The following is a 14,198-nucleotide window of genomic DNA, read 5'->3' on the forward strand; positions in this document are numbered from 1 at the left end:
TTAGCCTAAACTAAGTTTGACCAAACAATGAAATATGAACAGCCAAGTGTAATATTGACATTTGTGTGAAAGTCAAACATTTTTGACTTCTTTGCAGTTCTTAAATGTCTGTTTTGGCCTCTTGCAGTGTCAAGGAAACAAAGCGGAGAGCAGATTTGATGATCGGAAAAAGTGGAGTTGTTGATGCGTTGCAGCAGCTGGGTCATCTCCTGCAAGAGGAAATGCATCTCTCTGAACAACTGAATGAAACCTCTGCAGATAGGTACGACATAGTGCTGTGTGCAATTAGGTAGAAGACATAAAATACACAAACCTGCATTGTTAATTTATTGTTGTTTTACAGGAATGAAATTAATAGTTTACAGGAAAGAACTGAACATGCAACAGAGAAGTTGAAAAGAATTGCTGCTGAAATCGTGGAGATGAAACAGCGTCTGGCAGAGGTCAAAGCTCGTAATATGGAAGGTATGGGAAATGCTAAGGGTATCCAAAACCTGGTAAATCTGTATTTAAAACTGACTCTAACATTCTGTTTTTCTTTGTCAACAGCATAAACTTTGATCCCAGGAAATCAACTCAATAAATAATATAAGCAGTGTTTTGTAGACTACAGGCACATCTGTTTTGTTTAGTTTTTTAAAATATAATTAGCATTGAATTGTTTTTGTGTGTTTTATATTTATTCTACATCTAATAAAATGTTTGATTTGATCTTGTACCGGAAGTACTTTTCCTTCATTTCACTGGTGTTTAAATATCCATTAGAGGGCTGTCATAAAATGTCTGAGACACATTTTATTGTTTTACAATTCAAATTGCAGTGTAATATTCATAATACTCAAAGTGTTTCTTGGGTTTCCAGAAAGATGATCTTTGGTGCAAACAAATTGTTAAATTAGATGATTGTGTGAATTAAGTTGAGGTACAGTATCATACAGGTTTATTGTTTTGTTATGTGATTTTTTTTTTTTGTTAAAACTGTTAATTAATAAAGGCAATTGGTACTTTTGGATTAATAACAAGCAACATATTGTAAAGCTCTGTTTCAGCAGAACAAACCACACTTATTTTGGTTGTATTGGTATGGCTGAAGTTGTTCTTTTTTGAGTATGTTTTTGTGTCTTTTAAGTCCATAGTGGCTGCAATATTCACTGTTTACAATAATGTTGACAACTATCCCGAAAAATAAAAACAGGCTTAATCAAATTTCACCAAAAATACAAAAGCCTACATTCAAAATAAAAGTGGGTTTACTGCACTATCATTGTATCTGACAACCCAAACTACACATTAAACAATATCTTCCATACTATTTACCACTAAATCAAATCACACCTAGAAAACTGAAAGACCAGTCTCACTCAGGATCACCACTTCCACACAGATTTCGATTTCAGCATATTGCTTTCACTCAGCAGATTGGAAAGGATTTAATATTAATATTCTGTCCTATCTCTAAAAATAATTTATGAGGTATGTACAGCTGCACAGGCTTGTGGATGTATGTACAAAAAGTTGATATATTCTGGAAAAGCTGAAGGAAAAATGGCAAATTTGGAAAATTACAAAATATTTAGGTGGAATATTGAAATAAAACCAGAAAAAGGGAAATTAATTGATTTATACTGAAAATTATTTGTTTTTAAATTATATTAGAGCTAAAGTTTAAAAAGGAATGTTTATGCAAAGAATTGTAATACTATTTCTTATTTCTAATTAAGTTTATACCTGTGACTTCTTTTCTTATATTATCAGTGACATTTGGTGGTCGTGGAGTTTTTTTAATACAGTCATTTTCCAAATATATGTTTCTAGTAAAATCTGAAACGTGGATTTAATATAAACGTGGATTTATTAGTTCGCGACCTTTGGTCTTTGAACGCAACTCGTTGACACAATATTGACGCTCTCGGGCTTCCGTAGAATGTCAGGAGGGACTGTAGTGTAGCGTAACGTCGGCTGTGTATTTCCTAACATCCTTTTACGGTAAGTCGTTTGTTATTTTCAAGTTATTTTAAGATATATCAGTTGTACTGTCCTTAAAGACCTGTTAGAGAAGATAGAAAGAGCTTCTCAATTGAAGGTAACAGCTGCTGTCGGTCTCTACTCCACGTGTTGTTCAAAGAACACGTTTACGTCAGCAAAATAATGTTAGCTCTGTGGAGCCAAAACACTTCACAGCTGGTTTACATATTGTTGCGAGTAATGTCGTCATGTCGTATACAAAGCAGGAGGTGAGTGCGTTCTGAATAATAGCAATAGTCGTTAATTATCGTGGATGTGTCCAACTAAAACACAATATTTTAGAACACCCCAAACACAAATTACAGTCGGTTCCTGTTTTCCTCAGAGGCAGTGAAGTAAAACAACAAAAAAACACCATGACAGCTTCAGCAGACAGCCGCTCCATCTTCGACTGGTGCTCAAATCAAGACGCTTTTGGACTAAAAGAGGTGAACTCCATCCTGAAGGAGGCTGGAAACACTGGCACATCCTCAGACTGTATGTATGAGCTGTAGCTTTGTTTGTGATAAAGACAGTATCCTGAATTCACTGCTTGTTTGAAACTCAGCCTTCCATGTCGTTTACTCAGGTCTGGAAGATAAAAGTCCAGAGGATGACAAACAAGGGGAATCCAACCTGATCAGAGAGGTGTCAGAAAAGATGGTCTGCTCAGCCTGCAGATGCCCCTTTATTAATCGTGAGGAACAGGTGATGTCAAACATTGCTTTGTTCAGTCAAAAAGATACATTGATGTATTAAAGACTAGTGGATGAGCATGTTTTGTGTGTGGCAGATGGAGCACTACAAGCTCGACTGGCATCGGTTCAACTTGAGGCAGAAGATGGCAGGATTACCGCCGCTCACAGCAGAGGAGTTTGAGAAGAAGACTGGAGCTGGTGAGGAAATCAGTCTCGTCATTTCCTTTTCTTAACTCATTTGTTCTGATCTTAGTCCCTCCTAAAAGAGATGCCAACAGGGGGAGAGGAGTTGAGACAACAGGCATTTAAACAGGATGAAACATCCTTACCTCAGTGCATTTATTTTAAAACATCAGCTAAATATAACACTATATTTTATTATATCCTACCATTTGTTTTGTAATTATAACAGTGTTCCTGACAACTGACAGTATATATTTACTTATAATTTATTCACAACGTGGTATATTGTGTAGATGTCGTACATCTTTAATTTTTATTTAACACACGTGCTGCTGTATAGTACAAAAGACACACAAAAGAGTACTATGCTCACTATATTATGACTCAGTGATATTTATTATATCCGCACCCATTTGTCAGCCCTGCTCCTGACATTGTTTGTTTATTCCGCCGTTATGTCACCCCTCTTTTAAGCTTCACAGTTGTCGAAAACGCCTCCGCAAAAGATATATTGTGGACACACTTGTGCATCATGACTCCTCCAGCAATACTCCTCTCTCCACGACATGCATTTTGAACTGAGACATGCTTCAAAATGACACGCTAAGATTGATAGAGAGAGAGAAATGAAGAGACAAAGAGGCTCATAATGGAGAAATAATTTGAGCCTCTGCATATCTAGGGTGGAGATTCAGCAGGATAAGGGATAGTTGAAGTGTTTGATTTTCAGTTATCACTTTACAGGAGACTTGTCGAGTATCTCAGGCTCAGAGTCCGATTCAGAGGAAGAAGACTCAGACAGTGGCGGCGGTGGAATGAGCAGTAACGTCACTGGCACAGATAACGAGAGCTCATTTGATGCCGGTTTGCTTTCTGGCCGACTCTCCAGTAAGGTGGTTTTCCAGAACGCAGCAGGACAGTATGTATCGGTCTACCGCTGCGTCCTGCAGGGAAAGGTAAACATGTGCGGTATAGTCTGTATGGTTAAAGATAATAGTTTTTTAACTTTAATTTTACGTTTTGTGCCTGTAATTTTTCAGTCAGATGATGAGCACGATGCAGTATCCTCACTGAAGGCTATAAGTAAGAAGACTGTGTGGGTCATTCTCATGACAGGGGGAGGCCACTTTGCTGGTGCTGTATTCGAAGGGTAAGTGGACTTTTTTTTTTTTCAGGACATAAGATTATGGCTTGAATTTAAAGCACAGCAGAACAGCCAGCTCAGTGGTGTGTAAGCATCTACCCAACACAATGTATTCCTTTGTTACAGGAAACAAGTCCTGGAGCACAAGACTTTCCACAGATACACAGTACGAGCAAAGCGAGGCACTGCTCAGGGACTCAGGGATTCTCAGAACCGCAGTCACACTCCAAAGTCTGCAGGAGCTGCTCTGAGGCGACACAATGAGGCAGCGCTAGTCAAGGCAAGATTACAGTCCACTTAACAGCACCGTTGTTTTGTCCTGGCAGTGATAACCATGACTTGTTCAATCAACAAAAGTCAACTTCTCAGGCTGAAGCTCTTTAACTCTCATCTTATCAACTGTGCTACCTGCAAACCCCAGAGGTATTCTTTGTCCTGTCTCACGGATGCTTTATTTTCTCATTCCAATTTTTCATTTTCTGTTTCTAAATGAAGTGTTGTAGGTTCCGTACTTTTAAAAACACCAATACATTGAGATCCCCAGAGAAAACAGTCAAAATCACGCAGCTCCTCCTTTGCATTTGCACTAGATGTAACTATTTATTAAGTTCTTGTTTGCCATGGGTCCTAATTTACCATATCGCACACTACTGGGTGGGATAGAGCCCTCTGTAGGAGATTTTGAAGGAGATAGACACATGTGATCTTTCAACCAACCTAAATATTACCCTTCCTAAGAAAGATCATGTTCAGTGTTAGAAATATAAAACAGAATTTCATGATACAATGTTTCATAACTATCAAATTCAGTGTTCATGTTCCATTATACAAGATGAGACTAAAATATGTCATCATATGACTGACATTCAGTCAGGATGTGGTATGAGTGTGGGAAAAAGAAACAGATGTAATCATTTCTGAGGCTTCAGAGGGAGGGGTGAGAATGAGATTTATGCGAGGAGAAGAATTTAAAGAGGCTCACTCCGTTTCTTAGGGGTCCCAGATGTGTCAAGCTGTAATGGATGTAGAATATATCTCTGTATTGCAGTTTTAGATGACATCAGTGTTGGTTTATTTAGGCACTAATAGCAAACAGATCAAGTCTGACCACATTTGGCATTTCTGAAATATTGAATATTGAGGCTAACTTAGAATAGTACAGTTTCATCTGAGTGAGTGATATTCCACACTGTTAAATGTGTACTGGTAATTTTTTATTGTTTAATGCTTAAATAAAATGGTGTTCAATTCCACAAGCTACAAATAGTAAATATAACATTGTGTAACAGTATTTATTTTTCTTAGTGTGGCTGAAATTTTTCTTACTTATCAGTATCTCACTCAAAGTAAAGCAGTGAGTTTTTTTTTTTTTTTTTTTTTTTTTTTTTACATGCAGTTTCTTCAACACTTCTGTAACTTTTTGCAGGACATTCAGGATCTTCTGGTACTCTGGGCAGAACACTTGAAAGAGGCCTCTGCAATATTTATACGAGCCCCTAGCTACAACAAGACCATCTTTTTTGGTGGTCGTGCCGCTCCGCTTGACAAAAAAGATCCCAGGATCCGCACCCTTCCCATTGCCACGCGCCGGGCAACATTTCGAGAGGTCCAGAGGGTACATGAGGTGCTTTCTACTGTTCATGTGTACGGTAAGCTGAATTACATGCTTGGAGTAATAGCATGTTGCCCGCGCATTTTTGTACAGCCAGGGTGTAATTGTCGTATTGTCAAAAATCTCTTACTGAAGGGAAAGACGCAGACATGTCTTCAGTCTTCAGTCCATCTAAGAAGGGATGGAAAAAAGCTGTGAAACATACAGCACAAATATACACAGATGAAGAGAAAGGTAGGCTTGGGAACACTCTCCGTTGAACTCTAAAGTATGGCATAAAACGGCAGTATTAAGGTTCCTGAAATTGAGTATTTGTTTATTGGTTTCATCAGCAGAAGAAAACCACGATAGCTCAGATGAAGAAGATAAAGGTGGGGAGATCCAGCTGGAGATGGTGGAGCTGACATTAGGAACTCTGGACCTCAGAGAGTCTGAAATCTGTCCATCCAGGCACAAGAGAAGGAGAAGGAGAAAGGAGAAGAATACCAAAATGCAAAAAGAAGGTAGGTCTGGTCCAGAGTGTCATCACTTATGTAGCTTTAGAAACCACAAGAAAGTTTTGGAACACTGATGAAATCTCTCATCCATCTGGGACAGAATTAAGTAACACTGAAGCAGACAATCGAGAAGAGTTCGTGCCAGAGACCACACCAGCAGAAGAAACGCAATTGAAGAACAAGAGGAAGAGAAAAGCACAGAGTAAGAAACAACAGGATGGTGAGTAAGGGCTTGTATTGTTCTATGATTGTTATCTTACACTTGTTTCTTGTTTCTCAATCTCTTTCGCTTCTCTGTGTTTTTACAGACACTGTTGATGATGAGTCATGCGAGTATGGCTTAAGAGATGCGCTCTTTACAGCTTGCAAAGTTGGGGATGTGGACGCTCTGTGTGGGCTACTTCAACTACCTGTAGAAACGACAGAGTGTCAAAAGCAGCCGGAGATCAATCCCTCTGATGCCTCGAGTCCTCTGCTGCTCCTTAATAAACCCATAGACTCATCAGGGTTCACTTTGCTGCATGTTGCCTCAGCAGCTGCTCAGAAGGCAGTGGTCAGGCTGCTGTTAGATGCAGGAGCAGACCCAGCTTGCAGGTATAAAATACAATTTAATCGTGTCCTTTCATTGTCATAATTTGCAGCAACTGTACTGAAAGCAGTGAACCTGTCCCCAGACTTGAGCATTGTTTGTGGAATTTTCCTTTTCAGGGATAACAAAGGGCAGACACCATATATTGTCGCCCCTGACAAAGAGACAAGGAATGTCTTTCGTAAATACATGGCTGAGAATCCTGACAAATATGACTACAGAAAAGCACAGGTGAGAGTGAACTAACTTTTTACATGAGTTGCATCATCTGCAAGCAGAAAACTTATGGTTTACCTCTGTGCAACTAAAGGTCCCTGGGCCATTAACGGCAGAGATTGAATCCAAAAAGACAGAGAAGAAAAAGGCGCAAAAGGCCCAGAAAAAACAGCGAGAAAAAGAGCAGAAGGACGAGAAAAGGAAACAAGAGTTGGAGGCAGAGGAAAAGAAGAAGTTTGCATCCCTGACTGATAGAGAAAAGGTGAGTACATGGTTTGATTTGTTTTCTTGTCGGAAATTTTGGAGATATTAAATTGTGTGGTATTTTACTAGAGAGCTCTGGCAGCAGAGAGGAGGTTAGCAGAGCAAGTAGCTGCAACGGGAGTCAGCCTGTCTAATGTAAAGTAAGTCACAGAAGAGCGATACTGTCACTTAGTTTAGTCATCATGCAAATTCATATGAAGCAACACTGTAAATGCTTAGTCACTGAAAGGTTTTTCTGAAGTTGGATGTGATTTTTTTGTGTGTGGGTTTGTCTTTGTCAACAGGAGGTGCTGGTTGTGCGGAGAGTCTCTGCTTGGAAAGATCCCATTTCAGTACCTGGAGTTTTCCTTCTGCACTCCTCGCTGTGTCCAAGCACATCGAAAAGCAAATGCTCCTCCAGGCAAGACTTAACACCTATGTGGAAACTTTATATTTCTAGAGGAGCTACTTTATTAAAACTACATGTGAATTTGTCTTTTTAAGGCACTAACACGACTTTGTAAAGCAAATTTACACCTTGATTATGTTTCCTTTATATCTGTAAACACACATTTCAAATATAATTCTATTTTGGCAAATAATCTTGGACAACTAAACACATACACTGTATCAAAATGTCATGAAATAAATGTACAGTTTATTTACAGTTTCAGCGATTATGAAAAAGATAAAATGAAATGCAATAAAAAATTGTTAGAATGTTCATGCATCACTATTTTTTTCATAGTTTTAGTGAATATTAAAACTCAATGACAAGATCAACATGATCACTGCTGGACTGTGAAGCTGCCATGCCAAAAGTTAAAGAGCTGACATTGGATGGTTTCTGATGAAGAGTTGTTTACATGTGAAACGTTGACATCTGAAATGTGTAAGAATGACAAAGTCACAGAAATAATGTGGAACAAAGCATTGTTCCTCTTAGCAGTTTCCTCATGTCAGGATCAGTTGTTGAGATAACGACTTCTGGTTTGGATGAATTATTATACGGATACTTTGACAGTATTTTTTTTTTTAAATCATGCAACCAAACTCTGTGTCAAGACTTTCCAGCAGTGATGTTGAGCTGAGGCCGATCCATAAAAAGAACCCGCAAGTGTGCCGGGGCTCCTTCCAGCTCCAACACTGTGATGTTGTTGGGTTGGGTGGCGCTGAGCAGGGGTCCAGGGATATACAGAGTCTGCTGAGGGCCCCTGGCTGGCCAGTATCGCCCCAAGTTCACGCCATTAATCCAAACCTGGCCCTGATGATAAACAAAATACAACAGTGTTAAGATCCAGAAGGACGGAAATGTGAGGTAGTTTTGCTGGCTTCAGAATGCCCCAAAATAAATTAGCATCACCTTTGTCCATTCATTCAGCTTGAGAAAAGTGTCCCATGTCAGACCATTGGTTTGTAAGGTGCCCATGTAGAAGGTTGGTCCAGGTGGAGTGTTTCTCTCAGGAGAGTGGACGGACTTTTGACTGTTTGAATGAGGCCATCCACTGGCAATGGCTCCGTCAATGTCCAGAGGGTAAATCTTCCAGTCAGTCAGTATGTCTTTACCCAGGATCAGGTTGCTCAACAGGCCCTGAAATACATACATTGTTTACAAGCTAGCATTTGCATTCTGCGTATGTACATTGTACTAACAGTATCAACCACATAAGAAGCAACGGTATTCTTTTTATCATCATTTATATGGGGTTTGTTAATGGTTCCAATAGGAACTATCGTTGAAACTTTGGTTTTATCAGTCTTTATGTTCTGTTTATTCCTTTTTGAGACTTCAGGCTGCAAGAATGTATTCTGTAGGGGATTTGACATTGATTCCTTGCCTTGTAGTCATTGATTTTGCTGCCAAAGTTAACTCTGCCCATGTTTTCAACAAGGATGTCCATCGTGTCGCCCTGCTGTCCAGTGACTTTCATCACCAGTGCAGTGTCTCTCTCCAGTAGGCCCTGGAAAACCTGTTCATACAAACAGATACTCCTTATCATGATTAGAGACATTTGTTTTCTAAATTTAATAATCCGAAACACCTTTACCCTCACCTGCGATGTTTTTCCCCCTCACCTGGAAATCTGATTGGCTAGACAACAAAAGGTGGCAGTGAGCCCTTACCCCATTGATGGACACATATGCACGGTCATGAACCCCATTCAGTGGAGAGATAAGTGGCGTGGGCTCTGAGAGGTCCCTGGGCAGCGTTGTGCGATACAGCATGTATCCATAGTACTGAACACAATAGACATGACAGGTTGCAGACAAAACAGTCTAGAAGTTCTCCATGTTTCAAGGGGTTTACTGTCGCTACAATGCTTGTCCCTGTCATTGTTGCCATCAGACAGACACCATACCTGTTTCATCTCCTCAAACGTCAGAGGATACTTTGATTTGACGGGCCCCAGAGGTGAAAGGGTGCTCAACAGATCGCTGATGTTTCCAACCTGTAGAAGTGCATCCATAGTAGACAAATGGAGCAGTCTTACACATTTTAAGACACGATTGTAGCCATCAGGAATGACTTCCTGACATAGTTTTACCTTTTTCATGGTCACAAAGCCATAGGCAAACTTTGGAGTTGCTGGTGGCAGGGGGCCGGAGGGAACCTCTCTAAACTGATGAGAAACTGGGATTAATTAATCATAATCTTAATCATCAACCTTAGCGGGTGGCCGTTCAATCAGCCGTACCTGCGATATGACGTCTCTGATGGCCAGCAGCTTCTCTGTGGGGTCTCCTGCCTCAGTCAGCGGGGCGTCGTAATCGTAACTTGTCACCACTGAGCGGAACCTGGTGTCATGATCAGCACCTTTGTGAGAACAGCAGAGAGTTACAGCAGAGAGTTACAGCAGACCACTGCACCACTAGAAGCCGCAACCAGTCACAAGATTTAGATACAGATTACTGAAACCCGTGACTTTACCGTTCCAGTAGCCAAAGTTTGTTCCGCCTTCAAACATGTACCTGAGAAGAGAGAGGGGTAGTATTCATTAAAGCGAAGAAATGACTTTCTGTCAGCTGCTTGGTGGCAGTTTTAGTTTATGGTGGTGAGTGTGATTGTTATTGGCAACAAATTTAGCCTATTAAGAGACCACAAGCAGCAGTACTTCCTGATACTAAAAGCACACTTAAAATGAAAACATCACTAGCTCATATGTATACTAACATGCAGTTCCTAAGAAATACTGCATTTAATTCTGCTTGAACATTTACTAAAAGCTACAGTACCCAACTGTTTAAATTAGAAAGCTTTTTTCTAAAAAAAAAAATGCAATATTAACCCCTTGACGCCTGAATTTATTTACAATTAAATAAAAAACTTGTTTGTGTGTGTTTTTGCTTTCCAGCTGACACTTAAATAAGTGGAGATTGTTAATTTATCTGTTACACTTAGAACATAGATACATAGATATATAATAATTAGGTCTCACTTTGACTGATCCTACGAGACACCAGTGCTTGCAAAAGGTTCCAAAGTATATATTGAATTTGCACAAACCGGCATTGGGGGAATGGATATGCTATCTCGGCCGCAGTCTGAATGAAAGTGGTATGATGCAAATTTGTGACAATAGGCATCGAGGGGTTAAGTAGAGATTTGTGATGGGAGCTTAAAGATGTAAGTCCTGAGTGTGACAGCTTGATACAAAATGGCCTCAAACAAGGCTGGCAGGTTAAAAATGCAGGGAAATGCAGAACAACACCCATCTTTTCATTCAACCAAATTTATACAAAGAGGAGAAAAGCTTGTAAGGCTTGAGGGTTTGGGGAGACATACATGTTGACGTTGGCCCCCATGGTTAGCATTTCTCCTAGCACTCTGCTGACCTTCTGAGTATCAACCACGGCGTGCTGATCTCCCCAGTGGTCCAACCATCCGGTGTAGAACTCTGAGTTCACCTGTGGCATCATTTAACACACATTTCAATGGTTTTCTCCATTACTGCATGTTAAGATTGTTACAATTAGTGATTTAATGTGTAACAAACCAGTGGTCCTTGAGGTTCAAATCGTCTTTGCCGGTTGAAGGCTTCAGTTATGTTTGTATCTGAGTAAGAGAATAAACAGAAATCCTGACTATCTCTAAAAACAATATAGAAAAGTAGGCACTGTTAGCTCCTGAGCACACAATGCCAACCTGTGCCAAAGTCCACGGTGGCATATAATCCTTGCAGAGTCCCACATGTCATCTCCCTGTCTGTGTTTCCATCAGTGGTGAACAGGACGGCGTCTTCACCCAGAAAAAAGCGGAACAGAGTCTGCAGGTGACGCATGTAGTTGTAGTCGCAGGAGAAGTAACTTCCGTATTCATTCTCCACCTACAGATAAAATGAGTCATTAACGCTAGTAATAACACAGTAAATATGTTAATAACCTCATAGGGACCCACTCAGTGCTTTACCTGTACAGTAATAATGTTACCCCCATTGACATAGAGCCAGCGTTTCATTTTGGGGAGGAGAACAGCGAGCCAGTTGCTGACTGCCTGCAAGTAATCTGAAGCAGAAGAAAAAAGTCTGTGGCATGTTACTTAAAAAAAAAGGACAAAAACACATTAGTGAATGTTTTACCTGTGTCTGCTGAGCGGAGTATTATGTTTGGTTTTTGAAGCAACCATGCTGGCAGCCCACCCTGGAACAGAAAATATTAACAAGGAATACAGAAAAAAAGCCGAAGATCATGAGTTTTATTTCTCAGTGACATGACTAAAAAGAAAAGCAGGTTATTTTAAAATCAGGCTCTTTTGTCTCACTACATTGCTTTGGACTGTACAGTCAGAAGACACCACATCTATTTTAATTCTGTATTTTCCAACATAAGAAAAACACATTAATTATGCATATCCTACTATAGTTGAAGTAAAAAAAGTTGTGAATGAAGTGCAGAATTTACAATTATAGAGATGTTACAACTCTAGACTGATAGATACATTATTGGTAGGTGACAAAGTACAGTTGCTTTGAGTAAGAAAGTCCACAAATCTGAGGCTTTTGTTTGAATATAGTGGCAACAATGATGATAATAGCTACAAAATATGTATTTCCTGTTTCAAACTATTCATTTCCTATTTTTTCTGCAATGTCACATAGTAATTTTTGGTACTTTCATGGTAATATACATCTTATTGATTTTCCGCTGTCTTTTTTTCTTCTTAATTTAACTGATGCAGCTTGTAATCTCACCATTTCCCATTCTGCACAGATGTACGGCCCTGGACGCAGGATGACCAGAAGACCCGTCTGGTTGGCCAGATCCAAAAAATGCTCCAAATCTCTGTCCCCTGTGAAGTTGTGGACGCCCTGCACTGTTTCATGGAAGTTCCAAGGAACGTATCTGTGTGCAGATAGGAAGCAGAATTACAGAAAACAAACAAACAAACTCAATGACATATTATATATTTATGCATGTGATGTGTTCAGCTTACACTTGGACAGCATTGAGTCCTGTAATGTACATCTTCAGGAGCCGGTCCTTCCAGTAGTACTGTGGGATTCTGGAGTAGTGGATGCTGCCTGAGATGTACTGAAAAGGCTTCCCATCCTTCAGGAAACAGTTGTTTTTGTAGTCTATAGAAAAGGATCTTTTTCCAGAGACCTGCAAGTGTTGGAAATGTGCATTTTGTCATTCTTGGGTGAATCTTTAATTTCCATAGACTCAGTTTGAACAGATGTCTGTTAACAGTTAATCCATTTTTATTTGAATACAATGTTACATTCATTAAAGATGAGAGATTAGTTCCTCTTTCAGCTGGTACACTCAGACACAGTGCAGGATCAGCTGACTGAATTATTAGTTGACTTGTAGTTTCCTGCTTACCCCAGTCGCACTGACAGAAGAACAGCCGAGATTCACTACAACTACCAGTAAGAAAGCAGCAGCAGCAGCAGCAGCCATGTCGCTGCCTCCATGTAAAGTCTTCACCTAAACCAGACTCATCACTATCCCGTATTATATTATTAGGACTGTATGTATGTTTGGCTTGACGCCTACATGTCTCTAAACTGTGGAGGCAAACAGCTGCACAGGCGCAGTCATGTGATTCTCATCGGCTGTCCGCTGGGTCCTAAAGTCTGCCATGTTCACCTAAAACATAATTTCCCAATGATTCCTGCTTGGTTATTCCCAATTTTGCTACAAATACAGTTTTATTCAAAGGAATAGATTTCATACATGTAATTCTAAGCATCAAATACTTAACTCCCTGAATTCTGGTGACTTTATATACACTGATCTAGGTTTTTCTGCTTTAATTTGTGGTGCACATGCCTTTTTGTTTGTATTGGAAAACACAAAATTCTGGTAATTCATAACATAGTGGAATATGAAGGCATAACTTAGGCATTCTGTATTACTTTACTTCCTCATCTTCTCTAGGTTCTTAATGTAAATGTATGGTTATTTCTAGTTAGCTGAACTTTAAAGGCTGGTTTCATATAACAAGCCACTTCTACTTAAAATGATGAGTTGAAGGAAAGTATTAACAGAGACTTTTGTAGTTTGAAGACAACAGACATGGTGGAAACTTGCTGTGTGTTTTTAATACATGTTGAATTAGAATAATTGTTTCTTTTCAAATATAGAAAACAGTTCTAACCATGATAAGGTTACTGAATTCAGTCCCTGCAGTTCATAGACTTAAATTTCCTCTTCCTGAAACTTGGAACAGCGTCAAAGGTTGCCTCTGAATTGACCCTGGTTTTACACTTTCCAGAATTAATAAGATGACTTTGAACTAATGCATCAATTGCAGTGCACTTAACACATTTCAAGGCAGCAGGAGAACTTATGTTTTTAAGCTGAATGAACTTTAAATGAATAAATGTAGATCACCTTTTCTTATTTAATATTATCCATGCTGAGTCAGCACACATATAGAAATAATGTGCTGTTATGAACTATTTTGTTTAAAAGTAATTTATATAAATGTGTATGTGGCACCTATTCACGTCAATGGTACATTTTATTTGAATTGATTTATTTAAAAAACTATATTGAGATGGACGTA

At 39.4% G+C, this 14,198-nt stretch overlaps 2 protein-coding genes across 3 annotated transcripts; one reads left to right on the top strand and one right to left on the bottom strand.

Annotated features, from left to right (window-relative positions):
• Positions 1–2,029: 2,029 nt before the first annotated feature.
• Positions 2,030–7,910, top strand: ankzf1 (ankyrin repeat and zinc finger peptidyl tRNA hydrolase 1). 2 transcript variants are annotated; one of them, XM_051959149.1, is made up of 16 exons: positions 2,030–2,234; positions 2,351–2,502; positions 2,594–2,712; positions 2,798–2,900; positions 3,630–3,841; positions 3,926–4,035; positions 4,156–4,309; positions 5,456–5,678; positions 5,777–5,875; positions 5,977–6,144; positions 6,239–6,358; positions 6,447–6,732; positions 6,847–6,958; positions 7,038–7,205; positions 7,277–7,347; positions 7,492–7,910. In XM_051959149.1, exons 1-16 carry the CDS (start codon positions 2,149–2,151, stop codon positions 7,616–7,618), a joined length of 2,310 nt encoding a protein of 769 aa, XP_051815109.1. In that variant the 5' UTR covers positions 2,030–2,148; the 3' UTR covers positions 7,619–7,910. The 2 variants fall into 2 exon arrangements, with proteins under 2 accessions (XP_051815109.1, XP_022069268.2); XM_022213576.2 differs by having other exon boundaries at positions 2,031–2,234; positions 5,974–6,144.
• Positions 7,825–13,213, bottom strand: glb1l (galactosidase, beta 1-like). The gene is made up of 16 exons (XM_022213577.2): positions 13,010–13,213; positions 12,618–12,787; positions 12,376–12,526; positions 11,764–11,824; positions 11,595–11,689; positions 11,331–11,511; positions 11,182–11,240; positions 10,971–11,092; positions 10,116–10,156; positions 9,883–10,001; positions 9,733–9,807; positions 9,547–9,636; positions 9,311–9,424; positions 9,025–9,156; positions 8,550–8,777; positions 7,825–8,450 (listed from the first exon to the last, which is right to left on the bottom strand). Exons 1-16 carry the CDS (start codon positions 13,085–13,087, stop codon positions 8,247–8,249), a joined length of 1,920 nt encoding a protein of 639 aa, XP_022069269.1. The 5' UTR covers positions 13,088–13,213; the 3' UTR covers positions 7,825–8,246.
• Between the last annotated feature and the right edge of the window lie 985 nt (positions 13,214–14,198).

Source organism: Acanthochromis polyacanthus, chromosome 14 (genome assembly GCF_021347895.1).
Source record: "Acanthochromis polyacanthus isolate Apoly-LR-REF ecotype Palm Island chromosome 14, KAUST_Apoly_ChrSc, whole genome shotgun sequence".
NCBI lineage: Eukaryota > Metazoa > Chordata > Actinopteri > Pomacentridae > Acanthochromis > Acanthochromis polyacanthus.

What these genes read in the sequence shown, in the direction of transcription:
- ankzf1 (XM_022213576.2), top strand. Translation starts at nt 2,149, where the DNA reads ATGTTAGCTCTGTGGAGCCAAAACACTTCACAGCTGGTTTACATATTG. An exon ending in TGTCGTATACAAAGCAGGAG is followed by an intron (nt 2,235 to 2,350) that starts GTGAGTGCGTTC and finishes TGTTTTCCTCAG; the next exon opens with AGGCAGTGAAGTAAAACAAC. An exon ending in GAGTAAGAAACAACAGGATG is followed by an intron (nt 6,359 to 6,446) that starts GTGAGTAAGGGC and finishes GTGTTTTTACAG; the next exon opens with ACACTGTTGATGATGAGTCA.
- glb1l (XM_022213577.2), bottom strand. Translation starts at nt 13,087, where the DNA reads ATGGCTGCTGCTGCTGCTGCTGCTTTCTTACTGGTAGTTGTAGTGAAT. An exon ending in ACTCCGCTCAGCAGACACAG is followed by an intron (nt 11,690 to 11,763) that starts GTAAAACATTCA and finishes CTTCTGCTTCAG; the next exon opens with ATTACTTGCAGGCAGTCAGC. An exon ending in TTGAACCTCAAGGACCACTG is followed by an intron (nt 11,093 to 11,181) that starts GTTTGTTACACA and finishes ATGATGCCACAG; the next exon opens with GTGAACTCAGAGTTCTACAC.